Source organism: Schistocerca nitens, chromosome 3 (assembly GCF_023898315.1).
Source record: "Schistocerca nitens isolate TAMUIC-IGC-003100 chromosome 3, iqSchNite1.1, whole genome shotgun sequence".
Lineage (NCBI taxonomy): Eukaryota > Metazoa > Arthropoda > Insecta > Orthoptera > Acrididae > Schistocerca > Schistocerca nitens.
The window spans coordinates 829,773,931-829,800,388 of record NC_064616.1 but is presented as its reverse complement, the minus strand read 5'-3'; the positions used below and the strand labels follow the sequence as shown (position 1 = coordinate 829,800,388).

Below are 26,458 nucleotides of genomic sequence, written 5' to 3'. Positions count from 1 at the left end.
ACAATCCTTCCACCCCTCCCAAACTGGCATTCTACCACCCACTGAATCTACACAATTTCCTGGTTCATACTTATACCACACCTAATCCAACCCCTGTGAAAGACCAAGAAGCAGTCCAATACACCCAACCTGCACATTCTATTCCAGACCTATCACATGCTTATCCTGTCCTGTCTGAAGCAGAGCCACCTGTGAGGGCAGACATATCACATGCAACTTTTCTGCACTTTCAGCACACCTGACTGCTGAAAAATGATGAGCTAGTCTTACAGTATGTTGATAATTTTTACTTTTGGACCATATAATTACAACTGAATGAAACACAATTTTTGTGCCATGCACATTTCACCATTATTTTTTTGCAAAGCATCTTCAGTGGCCTGGAATATGTACACATTTCTTTTCATTTACACTATTTGTTTTACATTTGGGACAATGTATATGTAAGTTATACACAGCTTTGGCAGTTTGTTTTCTATGATGTAGGAATGATTTTAAAGTCCAACTAATAGCTTCTGGCAGTTGTTATGCATGTTGTATTTTCATTTCATTTTTGACACTGTCTTCCTCCTTATAACTGCCATATTAAATTTTGTTTTACAGGTTTGGCAGCACTAGGAACTGAACACTTGTTTTAATGTTATGTTTTGGTTGGTGTTGCCAAATATCAAATGTTATTGCTAAGGATCAAATATTATTGCTAACTTCTGAATGTCTTTTTGTGATATCTGTGATCAGTTTGTGTGCGTGTATGTGTATGTGGGTGTGAAATGGTATTTGCTTTCATATGATTAGGCGACAGCATATATAGCCTTTTTATTTATTTATCTAATGTGTGTGTGTGTGTGTGTGTGTGTGTGTTTTAGCAGAGAGAGAGAGAGAGAGAGAATATGTATTTCTTTTAATGTGGCTGCATGTTCACGTGGAATGATTTTTATCTTATAATTCCTTTTATTAAGTTTAGTAGATAGTCTGCACTGATATGTATTTGCTCATTCATCACATTTGTTCTCGGCAACGGTTTTCCGGCTATGGTAGTTTTCCTGCATCTGTATAAGGTATTTGCCATGGTTGTTTATTCGCATTACTTTCATATCTTGTTCCATATTTGTAGGATGGTGGTTGTGATGTTTTAAGTACTCTGCAAATGTGGAACAGTTCATTTTATACTTCCAATACCTGATGTGTTCTTTGAACCGTGTTTTAAAATTCCTGCTTGTCATGCCTATATATATTGCGTCACAGCTTTGACATTCAAGTTTGTACATTCCTGATCCCTGTAATTAGACGGTCCAAAAGTAAAAATTATACCTTAATATTATACACAACTGAGGATGGCGGGACTACAAATGTTTATGATTGGCTGGCCTATTTGGGCATCCATTAACATTATCAGTACTCTGACATGTACATGCTAGGTACTATGATGGCGGAATGGGGCCGTGTTGTGGAGACTCAGTTGTTGCTGCATCACCATTGGGTTCACATTCCACTTCATGATGTGTCCTCAATATGTCAATTACAGGAACCCATGCCTTGCTAAGACAGAATTCACTGTCTTTGTTTATTAGGTTCTGCTCAAGGAAGATGTCTACCATTTCCTGATGAACACATTTGCAGAAAGTAGAGTACCACTGATGTTTCATAGTATACACCATAGCAAGGTTTTGATCACTGATCTGCAACAGTTTGCTTGGAGTGTTGGCAGAGTTCTGTGTGATGTTTATGCTCATGATACTTCCTCTCAACTGTGTGTACTGTCTCGCCATTGTATGTTTTGCCACAGACTCCTAGTATGTGGAGCCCCATATTGTCTTCCACATATCCTAATAAAGCCAAAGTCTAGGGAGGCAGGCAGCACACACACTGGTGTTATCGTGTCTTATGATCTTGATGATTATGATCATATTGGCAGCATACAGAACGTCTACTGTGGCCTTGAGAGTATCCTGTTCATACTGGTTTTGCACTGCTGCTGTTTGCTGTGAAACATGTTTTATGCTGGTTGTTATAACCATTTTAGCTCTGCTGCTAAGCTCTCTTTGTCAGAGATAGCTCTTATTTTATGAACTTACTCCTTCGTGTGTGTGTGTGTGTGTGTGTGTGTGTGTGTGTGTGTGTGTGTGGTTCAGTATGCACTGAGTCCTAGCTTGTCATAACCATCTCATGTTCTAAGACCATCTAGGAGTGGGAGAGTTCCATCTTGTTCCACCTCTATGGTCAACTGTATGGTGAGTGAAATGGACTTAGATGATGCAGAAACTCATTTAAAGCTTCCTATCAATGTCAAACCATGATAAATGTGTCATCCACACAGTTAAAGTTTTCCATATACAGAAATGTTACTACATGTGAGGGAGCATTCCATGTCCATACAGTTCATAGTAGTTATCCATGAATAAAAAAAAATCTGAGATGTGCATGAAGTCAAATAGTCTATGTCAACTAGGTTGCATATTTCCCATATATGAATTTTGCAGACTCTTCAAGTGGCCCTCTGATGTAGGGACAGCCGACAAAGCTCACCATTAGGTGACCCTATTCAAGCTGAAGTTCTTGCATTCACTGTACAATGTATCCTTGGTTTCATATATAGTGTTAGCATTTTTTGACATTTATGCTTAGCAGTGCTGCTAGATGATTAGCCACATTATATGTTGGCATACTAGTGTTGATTAGAATAGCTCTCAGTGGTATGTCCAAATGTGTGTTTTTGGCACACCATACCACTCATGTTAGTCCAGAGAGTGCAATGGCCATTGCCAAGCTAGATATAAACAGTTCTGTTGATACCACCTGACAACACATAAATCAAATATGTTCCCTTATGAGCAATAGACTGGCTCATCCCATGACGCTGGTGAACTATTTTAGTGAATGGTGGGGGATTAATGCTGTCTCATAGGCAGAGATAGACAGTATTTGATGAAACTGCACTAGCAAACAGTCCCTAACCATGAGCGTCTGTCAGAAAACCATCAATAAACATATAGCAACCACAGCAAACTGTGTTTAACCTAACATACAGAATGCATGATGAAGTTATGTTAGTGCTTAATAAAGGGCTAGCCTTCACCCCTACATTAACTTCATTCCCAATTGTAGATATCACAACACTTGTGCAGACATAAACACCATTCACTCACAGATGCAGTGCAAGAAATACACCAAGAAATGTGCTGCACAGTCACTAGTCCTGTCACCAAAGGTAAACACTTCAAGGTTGAAAAATATGGCTGTCCAACAGCTACAGAGAGACCCAAATACAGTCATCTCGTGAACTGGCAAAGGCAACACAGTGGTGGCAATGCTACCATTTGGAGAATACAAAAAGCAGAAAGTCTTACGAATTACTAGACAACTCAGTATATAAGTAAACATGGGGGGATCACCGTTATATGGCGTGGCAAAACTACGCAAGGAAGGGATACCATTATGACTTGCTACTAGTAATGTCAGAGCACCAATATATGAGGTGTTTAAACATCCAACAGCATATCTAAGCCCTCATGTCAGAAAATGTAAACATCATTTATGAAACTCAAAATACATTGTAGAACACATCTGAGAACTTCATGTGATGGTGAGCTTTGACATAGTGGTTTTCTTCATTAGGGGTTCATTGACGTATATACAGGATGCAGCCTTTCAACTACAGTAGTGGACTTAAACACTGAAGACTTCATGGAAAACATACAGGAACTGACCATTCTAAAACCTTCATGTTACAACAGTTATTTGTCTTACACATTGATCATGTGGTATCATGGGTGAGAAACAGCAAGTTTCTGTGACATCTGGACCACTCCACCAAATCACGCAATTCACTGTGGAGGTGAAACGAGGTGGCACCCTCTCCCATTTCTGGATGTTCTAGCAAGATGAGAAACTGATGGTGCCCTGCACTACAGTGGGCACAAAAAACTTCTACACTTTGATTTTTATTTACATGAATCCAATTGATACCACCACTCACAGTGTGAAGAAGACTAACTTAAACCCAGTGTTGATGTGTGATGGAACGCGCATAGTCTAATGAAGAAAAATCTGAACCGCAGATTTTGAGATGTGGTATGACAGAACTTTATTTTTTACTAATTTAAGTGCTGTATTCACACTTTTAAAATGCTCTGGAAAGTGTTAAAATAACGTTTTAAGAAGTCTAAATTTCAAAAGGTCCCAGTACCAGAACTTTTTTTTTTTTTTTAAATCAAGCATTACTTAAACTCTAAGAGCAAGAGCCATGTCCAGAGAAGACAGATTATCACCAGCACACGAATGCAATACCACATTCAAAAGAAATGGTTATAACGTGAAGTGTGTGTTCTGTCCACATCCCTGACCTTGATTCTCTCAGGATCTTTGAAATACTATATGGACCTTCACAAACCATGGATCTGCTGCATCTACTCACCATGTGACAAAGTGCATATTGATAAGACCATATACAATGTACATACTATTATACAATGTACATACTATTGAGTGGAAATACTATGGGCATAAATGTCACACACAACTCCACCAATCCACAACACTGGCTCTTGCAGAGCACTGTTTAAAAAGTAGCCAGTCCATACATTTAGGGGGAAAAAAGCTGCTCTAACAATCTTCTTGTTTCTGGGTCCATTGAGAAGTGATGTTAAAGACAGCAGATTCTGTCTTAACAAGGCACGGGATCTTGGGCTTGACATACCGAGGGCACATCATGAAGCGGAATGTAAACCTAGCAATAGCGCGACAGTAGTTGTGCCTCCAGAGCATGGTCTCATTACCCCACAAAGAAGGCCACTGCTTGGGTAGTGTAGAGGACCAATGGCCTTTCTTATGTAATGTGTTTGCCACAACCCCTGAAGCTGTAGCAGCCAATAGCAGGATTGGACTATGATACACATCAATAATATAGCCACCACTGTCATTTAGTCTCCATATTGTTGAGTGGTGGGATATTAGATCATTAATGGTAAGACTTGAATGTAAAGGAGCTTTAAGTAGTGTCAGGGGGAAACAGAGTGTGGTAGACTCATACTTTAATTGGAAAGTTAAAAATACCATAGTGAAAATTTATCAAATTGTTAATGGCTCTTCCACAATCACGCCAAAAAAAAAAAAACATAATCAATAACCTTTTGTAGTTAAATTAATCTTCTGTAGTAAACAGAGAGATAAGACCCACTCAGATAGCCGAGTGCATTAAAGTGCCCGCTTCCGTGACACAGAAACGTATGTCAGCCCTGGAATGAGTCTGCCTGGCAGATTAACCACAGCGGCTGGTATGTCGGCCAACCTGGATGTGGCTTTTATCCAGTTTCCCCAGATCCAACATAGTAAATATCCCATTGGTACCCTTGTCCCTCCTAAAATACACACTATGCAAACATTTAGAAAACATTTAACCAAGAGATTTACTCTTGATGTAGACAGACGAGGTACACAGTTTCCATCCTGGGGGGAATTGGTGTCATCAGGAAAAGCATCTGGCCATCACTCACCACTAATATTTCCAAAAGCAATCTAACATGCTGTAGGGACCCAGAAAAAAGCGAAGAAGAAGAAGAAGAAGAAGTAGTAAACAGCGATATAACATTGACCATTTCCAAGATTGATAAAACCTAAGTGGTGGTTCAGTGACAGATATTCCCTTCAGTAACAAGGGTACAGGAATTATTCATCCTCAGAATATGGCCTGTCACAGGAGGAAATATGACAGGGCAGAATTCCTTATCTCCTGTGCACCAATATCCTGGATTAATTTAAAATTTCTCCACATGTGACTTATAAATGAGGGCACAGGGCGATGTTAATCACACAACACTTCATTCACACAGTTACGTGGAGGGCAATGCCGAACAATCTTCACTATGTCCTCAGCGAATGAACAACATGGGAGTTCTCAGAATATCATTGTACTCATTAAATACATGGTCCCACACCACGAGAGGGACACAACAAACACAGTTCTTTTATTCAGAGCACCAAAGTGAAATTTTGAAAACACGTTTCTTGTAGTGGCCGTTTTCACAGCAGCTGTATATAAATTGCAGTTGTTTCAAAGAAAATGCCTTTTTGCACACTGCACATCAAAATTTTTACTTTTATTTATGCAGCCAGATGCGTTTCGCCTTTTTTACAAGGCATCTTCAGTGGGTGTCCTGAAATATTACATGATTTGTCCATTTTTACACATAGGTTATGGTTTTACATCTAGGTTATATGTTTTGCCATAACTTTTGAAAAGTTTAGCACTCAATCTGTGTTTATTCTTGAAAGTAAAATACAATTATGACACAGATCATCATAAAAAGAGCTCACCCAGAAGGATAGGGAGTATTGCGATCATTGTTGGCAGGCATGAAGATGGTACCACACATATGAAATGATTACACTCTCAACTTTTAAAGGACCAACATTTATTGTGCTACAGAGAGAGAGAGAGAGACCATGTGATGCAGCTGGCCATGGCAGAATATCCACAGCTGCAAGGCACACTTCACACTTCAGAGGAGGCAGCGGTACGAGGATTAGTGAAGTCCTGTTTAAATGAGGCATGGTTATGGCCATAGATATTCATGAATGGCAGGGCAGGACCTACTCCACGTACCACGTGGCTGTCCTGGAGACTGTCAGGAACACAAACAGTGAACTGGTACCACAGGCTATTACTCCCCATACCAGGCTGCAGCAGTATGAGGATTAGCATAGTCCTGTTTAAATGAGGCATGATTATGGCCATGGACATTCATGAATGGCAGGGCAGGACCTACTCCACGTACCATGTGGCTGTCCTGGAGACTGTCAGGAACACAAACAGTGAACTGGTACCACAGGCTATTACTCCCCATACCAGGCTGGCAGAACATAGGAGGGGAGAGCTGAAACCACTCCTAGTGGTGCTCTCCCTTGTGCCTCCAGGCACAGACCCAGTGGTCACGGCCCCCGAGGCAGAAGCGGGAGTTGTCACTAAAGATGACCCATTGCTAGTCTGCAGCAGACCACATCTATAATTACTGACAACAGGCGACTTGGGCATGATGCTGCATGGCTCTGAGTGGCACGTATTGTAACAACTGCACGTGGTTAGGCTTGTGTCATGCAACTGCCTGCCAATGGAACTAGCACATACAGGATGATGTTAGACAGCAGTACAGCCTATTGGATGGCCTTTATCATTGCCTCCTTATGGTGCATGTCGGACATTCAGAACAAACACGTTGTGTGCGCGTGCCTTTCTGTATGCATTGCTGCTAACAACAAGCAATGGTGGTCTCCGTACAATTGGTGTGGCACACAATATGACTCAGATTGCCGAGCCTCCCGCAACCCCACAATGCAGTGCTTCTTATACTCGTCTAGCTTGGCAACCCGCTGTTGAATGTGTCGCCTGGCCAAAGTGCATGTGCAGGTGATGCTGTAGTGATGCTACCCATTGTCACACTGGCCAGTATAGCTGTTCGGGGCCCTAAAATATCAACTGGTGAGCACGACGCCATGGTTCCACCCACACTCCCTGAGTGCATGGCTGACCATGCAAAAGCAATCATTGGCACAGCTGATGGTGAACAACATACAACCCAGTTTGCATTGGACTGTTCGGGCTCTTCAGGGTGCAGCTCTTTTTATGGAGATCAGTGTATTATACTACAGAATTAAAAGACTGCTCATACTTACAGGACTTGATGGATGAACTTTCCTCTGGCTCAAGTTATCAATGAAAGAAACATGATCACTTGGATGCCAATCCAAGGAATAAAACACAGCATCAAACTTGACTGTATCCAGCAACTTATTTATTGGTTCGATAACCTGCAAATCAAATGAAATCATCACCACTGCTTTTACAATGTGTAGCTCTATTGCGTATAAGTTTACGTAGAAGAATTACCTCGGCTCCATTCTGCTTGGCTGAGCAGTGACTAATGTTCAAAGACCCCGAAATAAAGTCGTTTTGGACATCAACAATCAAAAACACACTCACAGGCCGAACAATCTGTGCGAAATTATTGAAAAACAATTGTTACATCAATGGTACAGTTGCAGTCATTCTTACATCCTTAAGCACAAGTGTACAAACAGGACAAAAAAATCTAACTGCCTTAAAATATTTTCCAACGGAAAGTATTGAGTATTGGACAGAATATTGAGCGTATTGTTTCTTTACACTATTTATTTTGCACTTTTCATCTACATCTACAATTATACTCCGAATAGCATCATATCTTGGACAGCTTAGCACAGAGTATATTTGGAGTCACTATTATCTGAATCCTCCCTACTATGTACATGGACAGGAAGCCAACTTTTCATACTCTTTGCATTAGCAACAATTTCTACAATTTTACCACTGTATTCCTTCTCAGTAGGTATGTATACGGCGTGAGTAGCAGTAGGATCTGTTCTTCACAAAAGTTACAATCTGCAATACTGGTGTTTCACTTCAATTAACACAGAGTTTAAATGGTGATTTATTTATCTGTATACTTACACATGAGCAACCTGATGAGAATCTCATAATGCATTGTTGCAGAAATTTTACACATTTTAAGTAACTTAAAATGGAAGTTAAAGAGTTGAACATCCTGTTGACATTGGGGGCATTAGGGGTATAATCATGGCAAACAGATGACTGTGACTCTGTCAAAAAGGAAATGGTGGAAGCACATGGACGAAGTCAGTCCAGGAAGAAAACAGTTAATTGTAACAGTGGTGCAGGTTCTACAGGCTCACAATGGGGGAAAAACTTGATGTAAAAAATACTAAAATGATGAATCAGAAAGATAACAGTAATTTGCATCAAATTATCAATGTTACAAATCAAGGTCCGCTTACGAGAAAGGATATTTAGAAACTCTGGTATAAGCAGCGCCTTTTTGAACACAACTCAAACTAGCAACAAAATACTGAAAAAGGTATAATTTCCAAGATCAAATATATTTTTCTATTTAATTGTGTTGTTGTATCTTCTGGTAATCTAAAATTAATGACCATGTCCAAAATCTATATTTATATAGCACAATTTTAGTCTGACGGCATTACAACCCCTGTGCACAAGATGAATTTATTTCTCACAATGAGAAAAATGAGTTACTCTAACTGTTGTATACATATTCTTTAAACTGACTTGTTCTGTATCATTTCGATAAAGGAATTGTTTAAATGATCTCTGGAACATGAAACTAATTAACTATGCTGAAACCAATAGTTGCTGCTATGTAACACATCACACATTCAAATGCCTATATGTATGTTCATATTTTTCCTGGTACAATACTCAGTTGTGCTATCTGAACAGGATATTGTCTGCTAAGACTATACTAGTTTCTAACACAGATCAGCCCCTCTATCTGCATATCCTGCCCTGATCGGTAGTATCACAAGTTTATACACACAATGTCTGTATTCAAATCATAGCTAACAATGCCTTCAGTTTCATTAACTTCTTACTAAATATAGGATTTCTGAATATATTGTGCCTTATGAAGGTATACTGATACCTTATATGAACAATATTTAAAGCTTGCCTACCCTTCTCTGCAAAATGTTCAATCGTAAGACACTTAATATCTGAGGACAAACTAAAGTTTCAAATACGGAAATTTTTTCCTGAAAATCAACTGCAATAGACGTAGATGCATTACCTACAGCACCATATGAAAGTTTATTCTGGTCCAGGACTCAAACCCAAATTTCCTGCTTATTGCTTTAGGTACTACATCTATACCTATTGCAGTTAAGTTGATTTTTCAGGAATAAATAAGACTTGGATGACAGCAGACACAGTTCCTCTCACCAGTATTTTACTACATAGTACACAAATTCCAGATGAGTAGCATAATTCTCAGTTTACATTACATTGTTTTATCTATTGTTTGAATGTTATCCATACATATTATAAAAACTGATGTATGTATGTATGTTTCACACCTCCTCTTAAATCAATGGATTGATTTCAAGCAAACTTGGTACACATATCACTTACTCTCTGGGAAGAACGGCTGTGGTGGTAAGAAACACTTACCCCTCAAAGGAGTGGGTGAAAAAGGAGTGTAGCTCACGATGCACAAATAGCCAGACAACTGACCAGTATTTGAGACTGACAGCACTTAGTGACTTGCAACCAATTTTACATATGGTTTCATATGTTTACAAAACTTTTTCTCACTGATAATTCCCCAAAAATTGATTAAAGGAAAAAGTCTATTGCTTACTGCATTTTCATTGTTCATGCAGTAAAACTGCTGCATCACACATGACCTTTTAATTTACTTCTTCTTTGCTACTGATTCTGTTTGCAACGCATTTTGAATACAATATTCATATATACCACGGAATGTACTTACAAAAATTCACATATCAAAAAAAGTTTTGCATCACCTTGGTTCTGAAAGTTCCGGAACCTGTACAGAAAATTGGAAGAGAGATCAAAATAAACATCATTTCTGCCCTTTTTATTGCTAATGAAAACCACACATTGCATGTTGTACCACCATACAGCAAGGCCTTCAGACGTGGTGGTACAGATGGCTGTACACACCAGTACCTCTAACACCCAGCAGCACATCCTCTTGCATTGATGCATGCCTGTATTCATTGTGGCATACTATCTACAAGTTTATCAAGGCACTGTTGGTCCAGATTGTCCCACTCCTCAATGGCAATTCAGCGTGGATCCCTCAGAGTGGTTGGTGGGTCACGTCGTCCATAAACAGCCCTTTTCAATCTATCCCAGGCATGTTCAATAGGAATAATTCAATAGCCAAGATCGCTTAAATACTGTTTACTGGATAGCCGGTTTTAACACACTAAAGGTGCCATCATTGGATCTGAATGTAGCTTAACATTTATAAACCATTTGGATATCCCAATTAATGAGGCAGACCAGCTGATATGAAATAATCGTCACAAAAATTAAAAAAGAACTGCTCTCATGGTCATTCTTTTCCATCAGACATGTAAAACCGAAGTCACAAGATAAAACTATTTGGTACATGACCACTGCTCGACTAACAATGGTGATGCCGACCGTTGTTAGTCGAGCAGCGGTCATGTACCAAATAGTTTTATCTTGTGACTTCTGTTTTACATATATGATGGAAAAGAATGACCATGAGAACAGTTGTTTTTTGTTTTTTATTTTTTGTGACAATGATTTTATATCAGCTGGTCTGCCTCATGTATCGGGATATCCAAATGGTTTATAAGTGTCAAGCTACATTCAGATCCGATGATAGCACCTTTAGTGTGTTGAAACCTGTTATCCAGTAATCAGTATTTAAGCGATCTTAGCTTTTGAATTATTTCTACAACAGAGTGATCGCCCCATGACACACTGTGTGTTCACTGCAAAATGTTCAATAGGGTTCGTGTCTTGAGAACATGCTGGCCACTCTAGTCGAGCAATGTCATAATCCTCAAGGGAGTCATTCACAAGATGTGCATGATGGGGGTGCGAATTTTCATCCATGAAGATGAATGCCTCGCCAATATGCTGCCAATATGGTTGCACTATCGATCAGAGGATGGCATTCATGTATTGTACAGCTGTTACGGTGCCTTCCACGACCACCAGCAGCGTACGTCGGCCCCACATAATGCCACCCCAAAACATCAGGGAACCTCCACCTCGCTGGACAGTGTGTCTAAGGCATTCAGCCTAACCGGGTTGCCTCAAAACAGGTCTCCGACGATTGTCTGGTTGAAGGCATATGCGATACTCATTGCTGAAGAGAACGTGATGCCAATCCTGAGTGGTCCACTCGGCATGTTGTTAGGCCCATCTGTACCATACTGCAAGGTGTCATGGTTGCAAAGATGGACCTTGTCATAGATGTCAGGAGTGAAGTTGCGCATCATGCAGCCTACTGCGCCCGTTTGAGTCTTAACATGACATCCTGTGGCTGCATGAAAAGCATTATTCAACATGGTGGCGTTGCTGTCAGGGTTCCTCCGAGCCGTAATCTGTAGGTAGTGGTCATCCACTCTAGTAGTAGGCCTTGGGCAGCCCGAGCGAGGCATGTCATCGACAGCTCCTGTCTCTCTGTATCTCCTCCATGTCTGAACAACATCACTTTGCTTCACTCCTAGACGCCTGGACACTCCCCTTGTTGAGAGCCCTTCCTGGCACAAAGTAACAATGTTGACGTGATCAAACCGTGGTATTGACCATCTAGGCATGGCTGAACTACAGACAACACGAATCGTGTACCTCCTTCCTGGTGGAATGACTGGAACTGGTTGGCTGTTGGAGCCCCTCGTCTAATAGGCGCTGCTCATGGATGGTTGTTTACATCTTTGGGCAGATTTAATGACATCTCTGAACAGTCAAAGGGACTGTGCCTGTGATACAATATCCACAGTCAACGTCTATTTTCAGGAGTTCTGGGAACCAGGATGATGAAAAACTTTTTTTGATGTGTGTATATCATTGTACGACACACAGTTCAGGAGATATGACATCATAAACACTGAGCTGTATGAAAACAGAACTGCAGGGCGAAATATGTTATTGTATGTGACATGTGCTTATGTGGGCAAAGCAACGGGTAAAAAGCTTCTCTTAAACTCCTAAATTCATTACGACCAAACTTGGTACACTTATTACTTACTATCTGGATAGAAATAATGTGGGGGTAAGAACAAGCAGCCTCCTACTCGGGTGGTGGTGAGAATGTGCAGAGAGAAAATGGGGGTGGGGGGGGTGGAGGACAGAGAGTGTGGGGAGGAGGAGATGGACACAGATGGGGGAGGGGAGAGAAGGAGATGGACAGAGAGAGGTGAGAGGGGGGAGGAGCAGGAGGACAGAGAGGGGGGAGGAGCAGATGGACAGAGAAAGAGAGAGAGGAGGAAGAGATGGACAGAGAGAGAAGGAAGAGATGGACAGAGAGAGAAGGAAGAGATGGACAGAGAGAGAAGGAAGAGATGGACAGAGAGAGGAGGAAGGAGGATATTAACCAATAGAATATTGGAATAAATATCTATCTGGGCAATGCTGGGTACTCAGTTAGTACTAGATATAAATTAAAAAGTTTACTGGCATGAACTACAGGTATTCCATTTCAATTGTTCTTTCTCAATTTTCTATCAGTTCTGTAGGGTTGGGTATACCGTGTAAATTTTTCCAACATTTCTTTATAGAGGGCTTAATCTTAATCATACATCCAACAACAACAAACTTACAAATTAAACACTTATCAGCCTTTGTCTACGGGAATATATTTGACATAAAAGCTCACTTAGCAGTCGCAAAAAGTACTCATTTAATAAACTAAAATAATTACACTGTACATACACAAGAGCTCAGTGAAGTTGTTTTGTTTACTCATGTGATGGAAATGGGCAGGATATGCTGGGTAGGTATAGTCTATCTGTAAACTGAAAATCGAGCACCACTTGTAGTGGGGGAAGAACACTACAAGTCCCATACAGGATGACCAAGAATCAATTTTCCCTCTAGCAGTGTTGAACAGTGTGCAGAGATTTATGTAGATTCTGTACATATGCATTTCTTGTATTAGCTTTATTAGTAACTCATGCCTGCATTCCAGTAGTGTTAACACATCTTGTGGAAAATTAACATCCCCAGGCATTTCTGCACACTGCATTCATATGGTACAGTGTGGAGGATTGGCATAAATCTGTGTGACACCCTGTAGCAGATTCTTGGGATGACTGGGGCAGATAGAGATGGAAATAACCTGCTCATCATCAATTTGCAGACCTATGAAGGAGGGAAATGCATGAACATAATCCGGTAACCTACCTTCCCCCACACTTCTACCCCCTACATCCCTCCATTCAGCCTGTTACACCTGAACACAATTTATCCTTTATTATGGCTCAACACCACTTAAAGGTGGTACTCACATTTAATATTTGTTTTTAACCCACTACATTTAAAGATAAATTTTAATTTTATACTGTTAAAACAATAATTTTAATAATCTGCAATTGTTTCATCTCCTACCATTCATAAACTATTAGTCCTTAAGAAAACATGAATAGCTTCCCATTTGTAGCAATGTAATGTAGTTTAATTTTGTACTGGGAAACATTTTTGCTATGACCTGTAGCTTTTGAGTTACTCAAGAAAAACACAAAAAAGTTATACCCCACCAGTCAGGATTTCTAGTATGTTGTTAATGACATTCCCTCCTAGCAATGTACAAAGGATTTGTAACTAGGCCTACAAGACTATTTTTTCCTCAAATTTTCCTTCATCAACTGGACAGTTCGTCATGTGTTATTATAACTGAATATGGATGAAACTCCATTGAAATACTGTATTATAATTTACAGGGCTACTCATTAGCAAATAATTATTGCAGATAATGGCACAAAGGTGATTGTGTGGTAATTTTAACAAAGTATAAAGTGACTGGAGTACACCACACACCAAATACTGATGTCCTGTGCTCCATGGATACACTTAGTAGCATATTTGGCCATTCTGGTCCTAATGACCTTATTACATTTGGCAAATTTAATATAAATGCAAATTCAAACAGTGTAGTAAACATGAAGATCACTGATGTATTACACTCATAATATTTTAAATATAATAAGCTCACACACTAGAGTAATGGACAGATGCTTCTCTAGAACACATTATTCAATAATCAGCAAAAATGTTACTCATAATGTAAATCACAGTATAAATATAGGAATAAAGAAACAACTCAACAAATAATGACACAGTAGCTGTACAAAATAGGAATGCAGGAGAAAGAAGAAGCCGGCGAAAGAAGATGCAAATATATGGTATAAGACAAGGCACTGGAACTAGGGACCTTGTGCAGAGCAAGATGATGTTGTGGTGGAACTGATTGGGAGGGGGTGAAATAAAGGAAGGAAAGACTATTGGTGAGAGGGTGTGGGTGCAGGGAGTTAGCGGAGACTGAGGCGAGGAAGATTACCGAAGTGAAGGATGTGTTGCAAGTGAGTGTGTGAGTGTGTGTGTGTGTGTGTGTGTGTGTGGAGGGGGGGGGGGTTGAAGGATCCAGATAGCACAGGTTTCAAAACAGCCATTGAACTCTAGGATGTTGAGCTCGACAGTGTGTTCCACCATTGGGTGATCAACTCTGCTCTTGGCCACAGTTTGGCAATGGCCCTTCATTCGAGTGGACAGATGGTTGGTGGTCATGCCCACATAAAATGCTGTGTAGATTGTAGCAGAGCTGGTATATGAAATGGCTGGTGTCAGATGTGGCCCACCTATGATGTAGTAGGATAAATCTGTGACAAGACTGGAGCAGGATGTGGAGGCTGGATGTATCAGACAGGTCTTATTCCTGGATCTTCCACAGGGTGTGCCCATGTGTCAGGGGGATTGGAGCGAGTGTGGCATACATAAATTAGAAAGATCAGGTAAGTAGTGGAATGCTGCTTTGGGAGGGGTGGGAACATTTTGTGGGCAGGATGTTTGTTCTAGGACACAATGACAGATACTCAAAACCATGGTGAAAGCTATGGTTCTGTTGCTCCAGTGCAGAATGATATTGGGTGATGAAGCAAGTGCTCCTTTGCATCTTTCTGTTGGGGTTTGATAGTGGATTAGGGGTATGTGAGAATATGGTGTGGGAAATTGTCTGTGAATTAGGTTTAGGAAATACTGCCTGTCTGTGAAAGTCTTAAAGACCTCCTTCACCATACTGAGCAAGGAAATTCTTATCACTGCAAGTACAACCATCCACAGGTGGCCACACTGTGTGAGAGTGATTTTTTTTAAGTGTGGGAGGGATGACAGGTGCCAAACTGCATGTACTGTTGATGGTTGGTGGGCCTGATATGCACATATTTGTGGATGGAATCAGGAATCATCAGAGAAGACAAGGTCTACGCCCAGAAATGTGGCATGGTAAACTGAAGAGGACTAGGTGATTTGAATGGAGAGAAGATGATGAGTTTGTGGAGGTGTGGGGATGCGGTGCCTTGGTCCTGAGTCCGTATCATTAAGATAACAGCAATGAACCTGAATCAGACAAGAAATTTGGGGTTTTGGGAGGGTAAGAAGGTTTCCTCTAGATAGCCCTTAACATATTAGCATAGGAGGGTGCCATGCAAGTGCCGATGACCACGTTGTGGATTTCTTTATATATCTCCCCCTCAAAGGAGAAGTGGTAAAGTGTGGGGATGTATTTAGTTGGATGTATAAGGAATGAGAGAGTGGGTCTGAAATCAGAGGGACATTTGGACAGTCAGTGTTCACCAGCAGCAAGGCCATGGGCATGGGGGATATTGGTGGTTAGGGAGGCTGGCTATATCACCAGTAACGAATAGGGATGCAGGTGGTCATGGCTGGGGTTGGTCAAGAATGGGTGAAGGTTATCTCTCTCCACTGTCTGTCTGTATCGCTCCCTAAGTTATTCTTCTTGCCTTTCTCATGCACCCATAACACTGGCCCTGACCAGCATTGTCACACATGGCTTTAGTGGCACCCTGTGGTACCAGTCGTGGCCACTTCCACTGCAGTGCGGTTGTGGCCGCTTCAACTGCAGTGCATGCTGTCCTCTTAGCCATGCTTCCGCCAGATCGAAGCAGCAAATTACTACATTTCATCTCCAAACTGACCCACCCCTCCTCTACGCATTGCTCCCATCACCATTTTGCATCTGTCACTTCTTTTCTACTGAGTGATGATTGCTAACATGTGAACAAAAATCCTCGCATCACAGAGCTAGCTGACAACAAACAGCATGTCTTCCAGAATTTTCATTTCACAAACCCACAACATGTTATCCATAGCTCCCTTTACAAACATCGAGAGCTTTCGTATGTCCGTTCCCTGCTTCTACTTCATGTTTTTACTGAGTTTTACTTTTGTTTCTATATCTCGTCAAACACCACCTCACTGTACCTCCTATATTCCCCAGTGTTTATCCACCACTCACCAACATCATTAAATTTCTTTCCTCCTCCTCAGCAACATCCCACCCCATACGGACTCCTGTTCCATCTATCTGTATTAGTTAAAAGCAGTATCCCCAGCTCTACCTAAAGCCCAGTCCCACATCCTGTTTCTTAAATGCTACCTAATCATGGAATGACCCCTCCCCAAGAACAAACCATAAAAATTTCCTTCTCTGGATGCCACCTGTCCTTTCACACAAACTTCAAATTTTCAGATTCCACCGATTCCTATACGTCATCAACCTGATGCTATACAAAAACAAATCTCCATGGCCAAGGCATCCCTGAACTGCCTCTGCTCCTTACATAAGATACTGTAACTGGGCAAACAGAACTACCTACACCGTACCATTCAAATTGAAACCCTGCCCTGCACCTCATGGAAGACTGCTCCAAGCACCACCTCAAACATTATCAAATTTACTAGCATGCCAAAAACAATGTTGTCAATCTATCCATCACAAATCTCAATCTTACAGAAGTTTCAGTCCTGTCCCAACACCTCACCTTCAGCACTACACCCAAGTTTAACCATGTTGGACTTGTCAAAAACCTACTCTCCTTCTCCTATCCCTACAGTGGAAACACTTCTTTGGAATCAATCCCTCCAACCATAGCCAACCTAGTTCCAATATGGAACCTTGCCTCTCCCACTTCATACCATCATCCAATCCTACCCTGTCTTCTCCCAACTAATCACCCCCTGGTTACATTCAACAATTTCCTTACTTCCAACTTGGCCTCAATCTCCTTTGCATGTCCCTTCCCAGGACCAATAATCTCTCAGTGGAGAAAAAAACAACAATTTGACACCCCAAGGCAGATCCTGATTTAATCACCATTCCTGCAAATAAAGGCTCTAACACTGTCATGGTGAACCAAAGTGACACTCTAACAGAAGGCATCCACTAATTGTCTGGCTCCTCCACATACAAGCCCAGCATAACCTCTAAACCCTACTCAAATCCTACTGTTGTGCCAATTCCATACAAATCACCACCCCTGTGGCCGGGGCCTTTCTGCTATCAAACACTAATTCTCCCAATGTCCCTCCAACTCCTGACTCACCATCTCATTCCCTATGCATCTAACTAATTACATCAACAAACATACCTACTTTTCCTTTGACTGGTTGGTGTATAAACAAATCTGTGGCAAAGCTGTGTGCACCCACATGGCACTCTTCTATGTCGATCTTTTATGGGCCATCTAGAAGAGCATTCGGGAGGACGACGGTTCAATCCCGTCTCCAGCCATCCTGATTTAGGTTTTCCGTTATTACCCTAAATCGTTTCAGGCAAATGCCGGGCTGGTTCCTTTGAAAGGGCACGGCCGATTTCCTTCCCAATCCTTCCCTAACCCGAGCTTGCGCTCCGTCTCGAATGACCTCGTTGTCGATGGGACGTTAAACACTACCCACCATCACCACCATCTAGAAGAAACATTCCTAGCCTACCTTATGTCTGATTCAGGTTCACTGATGGTATCCTTTATGATCTGGACCTGGGGCCAAGACAACCAACCCTCATTCCTCCACAGTCTCAACACCTTCTCCCCCATTTGCTCCACCTGGTCCTGCTTACCTTCCTGGCCGTTTACCTCCAATTGTCTGATGGCTCCATCCATAATTCTGTCTGCATACAGCCCACTAACCATCGACAGCACATGCATTTTGACAGCTGTCAGCCCCTCCCATATAGTGTGGCCACCTGTGAACGGCTGTGCCTACAGTGACAGTGACAGGAATTTGCTTGCCCACTATGGCGACTATTCCCTATACCTAATCCGCAGACAGTTTCCTGCATCATATTCTCACACATCCCTAATCCCCTAGCAGACCCCAACAGAAAAATAAAAAGGAGCACTTGCTTCGTCACCAAATATCATTCTTCACTGGAGCAACTGAACCATAGCTTTCACCATGGTTTTGAATATTTGTCATTGTGCCCCAAAATGAGCATCCTGCCCACAAATGTTCCCATCCCTACCAAAGCAGCATTCCACTACCTACTCAATCTACACAATTTCCTGTTCATGCTTATGCCACACCCACTCCCACCCACTTGGCACATGGGAACATCCATGTGGAAGACCCAGTGGCAATATCTGTCTGATACACCCAACCTGCACATCCTAATCCAGTTGTGTCAGGTTTTCCTGCCCCACAGAGGCAGGGCCACCTGTGACAGCAGCCTTTCATACACCAGCTCTGCTACAATTTTTGCACAGCATTTTATGTGGGCCTGACTACCAAGCAACTGTCCACCCGAATGAATGGTTATTGCCAAACTGTGTAGCTTACAATCTCTCTCTCTCTCTCTCTCTCTCTCTCTCTCTCTCTCTCTCTCTCTCTGTGTGTGTGTGTGTGTGTGTGTGTGTGTGTGTGTGTGTGTGTCGGCATAAGCTAGTGAAGTCTTCATTCTTTTTTATGTTTACTCACCTTCTTTATCCAACGATCCCAGCAAAATATGAACTCTTCTCTGTCAATATAACCATCCTGTAATCATAGCAAAAATTTATCAACTATTCATGTTAATACAAACATTATAACAGGAGAAAGCATATGTATCCAGCATTACAAATTTGCAGTCTTACATGGTTTTTGATTTGTGGCTGACACACGAAGTTAAGAGAGGCATAATTAAACATGGACAAGAAAATTTCTTCAGCAAAGACGTGTCCCAAGTGATTGGTAAAAGATGCTGGTTATTTCCGTTTTCAACAAGAACCATCAGACAGATGCATGTAAGTACAGGCCTATATGGATGACACAATCTATTGTAGAATATGGAACACATTTTATATTCACATATAATGACTTTTTTGGAGAGATGAAAATAGTATCCAAATACAGGAATCACGTGAAACTCATGTTGCTCTACTTATCCACGAGATCCAGAAAGCAGCAGATAATAGCACCCTGGTTGATGACATTTTCCTCAACTTCTGGAAGAATTTGATACAGTTTTGCATTGTCATCTACTGAACAAAATACATGCTCATGGAACATTGGACCAGCTTTATGACTGGACTCACGACTTCCTAGCAGACAGAAATATATAGAAGTCATTCTGAATGGGGTCACTTCATCAAATGAGAAAGTAATTTTGAATGTACTCCCAGGGAGTGTTATATGGTTGTTGCAACTCACAATGTACATAAATGACAAGGTGAATAATGTTAAAAATTCCTTGAGGCTGTTTACAGATGATGCAGTGTAGTGGCTGGCAATTGACCCTATCAAGCATCGGAAACCTAACAAACATAAAATTATATGTAGGAGAAGAAGATGACGGCATACTGAGATTTGTTAAAAGAGTCGTAAAAACAATGTAGTTCACCCACAAAAAGAAGTATTTGACTGAAAACTCGTTTGATCGATTCTCAAGTATTTCTTGCGAAACTGAACCACTATGAAGCAAGACTAATACAGAAAAGAGAGAAGATCCAAAGGAGGGCAGTGAATTTTATCATGGGTCTGTTTAGTAAATGTAAAAGCATCACAGAGTTGCTCATCAAACTTAGTTGTAGATACAACAGAGATGTTGTGTATTAAGGAGAGCTTTAGTTTTAAAATTCCGAGGGAGCACGTTTCGAGAAGCAGGGGAAAGGTGTTACCTCCTTCCACATACCACTGCCACCCTCACAAATTTGGCCTCATGTCCATTTTGACTGGTCAACTGCTGCCTACAAATCAGGACAAGGAGTGATCTACAACCTTGGGACACGCGACTGGCATATTACCAGTTTCTCCACATGTTATTGTGGTAGATGAATCCTGAAGGTGCGGCTGCTTCATTATTTGAGCAGCTCCTCATTCAGCTTCAGAAGGCAGAGAAGGCACTGTTTCAGACCTTCCTATCTGACAAAAATTCAACGAGGTACTGGGAATCAAATCTGGGTCCTTCTGCACCAAAACTGATCATTTAGATACAAAGGCTCACAGAACTATCATGACGAGAAAATCATAGAAATTCAAGCTTATTCATAGGCTTAATGACAGTTGTTCTTCATGCACACAATTTGCAAATGGAACAGGAAATGGGCATGATAGAAGTGGAGTATAGATGTAGGTGTATGTAATGATCCTGTAAAGCCACACATAAAAAAAAAGGCTGAGAGATAAAAGTTACCGCGAGTATGAATCAACATTCTGGGGGCACCCACTGAAATAATATTTTTCTTGATTACACAATTTGAGGAAAATCATCATCCTTATTGTTGAAACTCAATACTGAGACTAGCTTTAGTTTTCAATAACAATGTACAACAGTAGTGCACAATATAAATCTATTTAAAGAGATTTCTACAAGACTTTTGGGATTAGCACAAGTCTGTCTTCTGAAAATGTGATCTGTGTAAAGATACCCCCAACAATTATTCCATTACACCTTAGTGAGTGAAAATACACAAAATAAATTATTTCTCAATTTAAATCAGCATACGTATTGTTCATGCAACTGAACATGTGCACTTTACTAAGTCTATGGGACAGTTTTTTCCAATTCAGGTTATGATCCACTTACAGTCCCAAAAACTGAATAATATCTACTTTTTGGATTTAATTGTTTGATTTGATTAGAATCTCAAGTTCTTCTAGATGCACATATACCGAGTTCTGTTGACACTTGACTACCTGCTAATTTTTGGGTATTTCATTAGTTGCCTTTTCAGTAGGGCACTAGTGCAGTACTAACCTTATTTCTATACTTCTGTTATGTGCAAAAGGACAACATTAGCATCTTGTATCAGTGCATTTGGAAGTTCAAAAATGCAGTGCTTGATTTGGTATGCAGTGGTATGCACCGATACCTCTAACAAAACAGAATCAGAACAATATTTTTTGAGATTTGGTAGACTAACTTTATTTTTTACCACTAAAGATGTTGTATTCGCACTTTCAAAGTGTGCAGAAAAGCATTAGAACAACATTTTAAGAAGTCTAAATTTAAAAAACACTCCCACCGCCCTCCCCCAAGAAGATCACAGTACTGAAACCTATTTCTAAAATTCATTTAGTCTGAAGCATTTTCCCTGTTAACTATTTATGCAGTAAGATTTACGAATTTACTGTGTTCTCAATTAACATTTTGTAGTGCTCAAGTGATTACCCAAAGAATGCATCAAATGTAAAATTATTGAGAATGCCTCAGCAAAAATAAAGTGATCACACACTCACTGACAATTTGGCAGAAATGTGATTATGTTTTTGATAGCAAGGAGAAAATCAAATATACTGTGGCAATAGTGAGTCTGAAATTTCTTTCCATCATAATGCCTCAGACATAGGTACACAAAAGAAAATTCTTTATTAATTTAGATGCAGAAAGAAATTAATTTAGATGCAGAAAGAAATAAGTTGAATGTCAATACAACTGGGTTTCATATATGTCAGGCCAAATTTCAAAGACAATAACACTGATTTCAGCAGATGAAAACAATTCAGCCCAGGTGTATGATTACTACAAGACCTCTAGTATACCATATGTGTTAAAATAAATAAAGGAAAGAGTAAAGGCAACCATTCACCTTACATCTTAGGCATCGAGTTGTCGGCAGATGCAGATGACAGACTGAAATCTTCACTAAATTGTTCTTCGAAGTCATCAGACTAAGGTTGTACAGCCATCTGGCTCTTTCTTTGAATATCAGTTTGTTGGAGTTTCATAGATGTAAATATTCCTTACAGCACATTCTTCAATCCCACAATCCTTTTGGCTCCAATCTCCACTATTTTCTGACGCCACCCCCCACTTCATTCCATTAATCCATACCCACATTGTTTCTCTCCACCCTTCCGGTACTGCCTTTTCTTCCCCAGCCTCACTTGTCCTTCCCTCCACCTCTCTGCTCCTCCTCATTCCTTTCAACCTAGTCTGGCTGCAGTGCCAGGACAACGTAGCAGTTAGGTCATTGTGTGTGTGTGTGTGGGGGGGGGGGGGGGGGCAGGGGGGGGGGGTGCACATGATGGAAGTTCATTTCCTCCAAAGGACATTATCCAGAGATGATTTCAATCTTATTTGTGTGCCTATAAACTACTCACAACTCAGCACCTCGGTTATAAAGCATGTTGTTACCTCTATTCCTGCCAGTATTTATTCCACGCAGAGTTTTAAGCATGGAGTTCAATGGGTTGAAGTGGTTTGCAAAATCAGAATATCTGTTGATGTCAATCAAATACTTGTGGCTGCAACAGCTGATTGGACTCTAGTACATAATGATCGTCCTTTGCTCATCTGCGCAAACTTCTACATATGGTGCACTACACAAAACTGCTTCAAATTCAGAATGCTTATCATTGCATTATGGGTATGGACTGCTAGAAAGCACTTTATATTCATACTATGGATAAGATTTATCTCAGCTAAAGAATGATTTTAGTGCACATATTTATGCAGGAGAACTAGTAATGATTTGTGTATTCTCTTTGATTGTTGCAATGTACCTCAGAGGTACATTCTGCATTGTGCCCAAGTGAGTTTAGGTACCAGTGGTTAAGAAAACCTTGTGCAATAAAGCCCCTCAGGTTAACTATATTATTTTCTTTCTAGCCATATTACATTTATTTCAAAAAGCAATTATTAACATATATTTGAGACTTGTTATAGATTTTTTTACACAGCTTTGTAATATTTCAGAGATGAAATTGTGCAAAAATGTTAGTGAATCATTCCTGTATTTGGGTTGATGCAGCTAAGGCATTGGCACCAAATATTTACAGGATCGTTTAACATATCTGAATTCTCGTTTCATTCAAATAAATTCTACTAAAGTCCTCACTAAAGGATATATAGTATCTTGTCACAGCAATTATAATTATAAAGCTTCCTGGTATTATCTTCACATTTTCAAATCAAACCAGAGTATAATCACACAATTTTACCTCGGAAGACGTCTCCCACAGTTGGAGATAAAATGTCGGGAAGCAGTTTTATACATCAATCATGTCCTCTCAGTCCAGAAGTTTTAACTGAAGACAAACTATAGTAATTTGAACTGACAGTACAAAAGATCTGAAAGAGACGAATTCAACAACATTTCGCTTTTCCAAATATATTACGCAGTTTCACAGAAATTTCAATAATTAGAGCTTAGGATTTATTTTCCGAATATCAAACCAACTGCTGACTTATACACAAGTTAGTGAATTTATAGGTCATTTCAGGTAAGAACAAAGGAGTCTTGCACCATGCTGATACCACCATAAAAGGGACACATAGGAAATGTAGCTTCCTATTCATTTCATGGCCATGGAGTACAGATTTCTTTGGGGATAAGAGTGGATCTATTGCAGACCAAAACATAGTTTATGGAGAATGCAGAAAGAACAGAAAATAATCAGCTGAGATGTATGCACATAAGTGTTTTTACAAATGGTGTACAACAAGAATGACATATTGGCATATGTGCAAAAAATTATTATTAGAAGAGCACTGAAATGCTACACAGAGGGTAAGAGGAATGCCTACAAAGAGCAGAACGAACAAAATGTATGTCCTGGTACCTGTGGTCATAATCCACATATTAGTTCCAGAGAAATTTCAAGTGTCACCGGAATAAGTCAGTCTAGCAGCATTAATATTCTGTCCACATACCACATAAAAGCATAAACTGTGAACAGAGCAATTGTTCTACACACGTATGACACAAAAGCATAAACTGTAAACAAAGCAATTGTCACTGTAATCTGTGAAATGAATGTAAACCAATAGAGAAATGAAGACAATCCACAAAATACACAGGGTCATTATTGTCGCAGCAGTACGACAATAGACTGAGTAATTAATACAACACGGCACAATAAAATACTGGCCGCAAGGCTGCCACAGCTCTGTGCGAGAGGTGCGCCTCATGTCACACACTGGTTCTGCCCCTTCCGGCCACAGACGGTAGTTGTTGTAGCAAGGTGCAGCATCTCTGAGTCCCTCTCGATAACCGATCCTTGTTGGGTTACAAAATCCCTCGTCTCTAAAATTGGGAAGTAGGGCAAACAATGGCCAGGTCTGTGCTGTAACCAGTTTGGAAGGGTACGAGGCATGGCTGAGATCCTCACCAGAGGCGTATTATCTTCATAGTTAACGCAGTATGGAATACCTGGAATAAACTTTCCTAAGTACTGCTGGAAGATGGCGGTGACACCGGCAACCTCACATCATAAACAATTATACTGGTACAAGCCAAACAGAGTATTTAAGACCAGCAATTATTGTTTTTTTGCTATCTAATACAAGGTGGAGGTAAGCATCTCTTCAATCTACTTTTGAAAAATGTTTGCCCCAGCTAGTTTTGTTAACAAATCCGCTAGGTGATGCACACAATGGAAATCAATGTTATACTGAGCATTGATAGTTGCCTTGAAATCACCACAAACATGTGAGGACCCATGAGGCCTTTTAATTTAAAAAAAAAAAACATAGGAGTTGTCCACTGACTGGTTGAGATTGGTGAAAGTATGTCTAGTAACTAAATGTGAATGTATGCTTTCCCAGCATATACAGCTGGTGAAGGGTTCTCAAGCTTCCAGCCGGGTGGTGGTGTCTTCAAACTGCAACGTTTCAACGAGTGGCATACTTGTCATCTTCTGGTGAAGTGCCGAGACTTTGCGGATGCCGGTCCCTTTATATCCGCAGTGTGCCCCCCACCACCTGGCCCCAGGAGGCTGGATCCAGGAGAGCCAGGGGGTGGGGTGGAGGGGGAAGTGGGTGCATAGTTCGTGTCTCCGTCAGAGCATTCCGGTCACATCTCACCAGCTGGATGGTCTTGGTGCATTCACAGCGTATTGCGGCTAGTGCTGGACTCCAGGCCACACTCAGTTGATAACCTTCATCCCTGTTCACAAGATTCTCGTGGCCCCATATTTCTATCGATTCTTTAATGATACTGTCCCAATAGCTCCCGGCTCGGCACAGCACCCTGGTGTTCTCAAAATCAAAAGTGTGATTTTCTTTGATACTATGTTCAGCTATAGCAGATTTCTCTGGCTGTGCAAGTCAGATGTGTCTGATGTGTTCCTCACACCTTTTCGAGATGCTGCGCTGCGTTTGTTCAATGTACTGTACGCCACATTCGCAGGCAATGCTATATATGCCAGGTGTGTTGAGTTTGAGTGCGTCTTTAGCTGAGCCCAGCAGCTCTTTCGTCTTCGGCGCTGGTCGGAAGACGGTATTTATGTTTGATTTTCTCAGTAGCCACCCGATTTTGGCAGACAGGGGCCCCAAATATAGCAGAAAGGCGAGTCTCTTGTTATCTTGCTCTTCCCGAAATTTGTCCGCCTGTCCCCTCTTGAAGGCCCTACCAATCTGTGTTTCACTGTACCCATTTTTCCGAAATACCTCGTTTAGGTGGTGTAATTCGTCTGAGAGGCTTTCTTTGTCACAAATGACGTGCACCCTATGTACCAAGGTGGTCGATACTGACTGGCATTGTGCCAGATGGTGGCAGCTGGTTGCATGGAGGTACAGGTCTACGTGAGTCTTCTTTCTATACACTGAATGGCCCATCGTGCCATCCGCCTTCTTCCTAAGTAGTATATCCAAGAATGGAATACACTGTTCTC

At 40.9% G+C, this 26,458-nt stretch overlaps 1 protein-coding gene across 7 annotated transcripts in view; it reads right to left on the bottom strand.

Annotated features, from left to right (window-relative positions):
• The window catches only part of LOC126248848 (uncharacterized), a 292,144-nt gene that overhangs the window by 120,368 nt on the left and 145,318 nt on the right, over window positions 1–26,458 (bottom strand). For all 7 annotated transcript variants that reach the window (XR_007545548.1, XR_007545549.1, XM_049950271.1 and 4 more), the window contains 3 exons: window positions 19,343–19,399; window positions 7,883–7,987; window positions 7,669–7,803 (listed from right to left, as the gene is read on the bottom strand). Coding sequence is in view for 5 of the 7 variants with exons in the window: in XM_049950271.1 (XP_049806228.1) it covers window positions 7,669–7,803; window positions 7,883–7,987; window positions 19,343–19,399 (297 nt within the window). In the remaining 2 variants the exon portion in view is untranslated. The remainder of the gene's footprint in view (window positions 1–7,668; window positions 7,804–7,882; window positions 7,988–19,342; window positions 19,400–26,458) is intronic.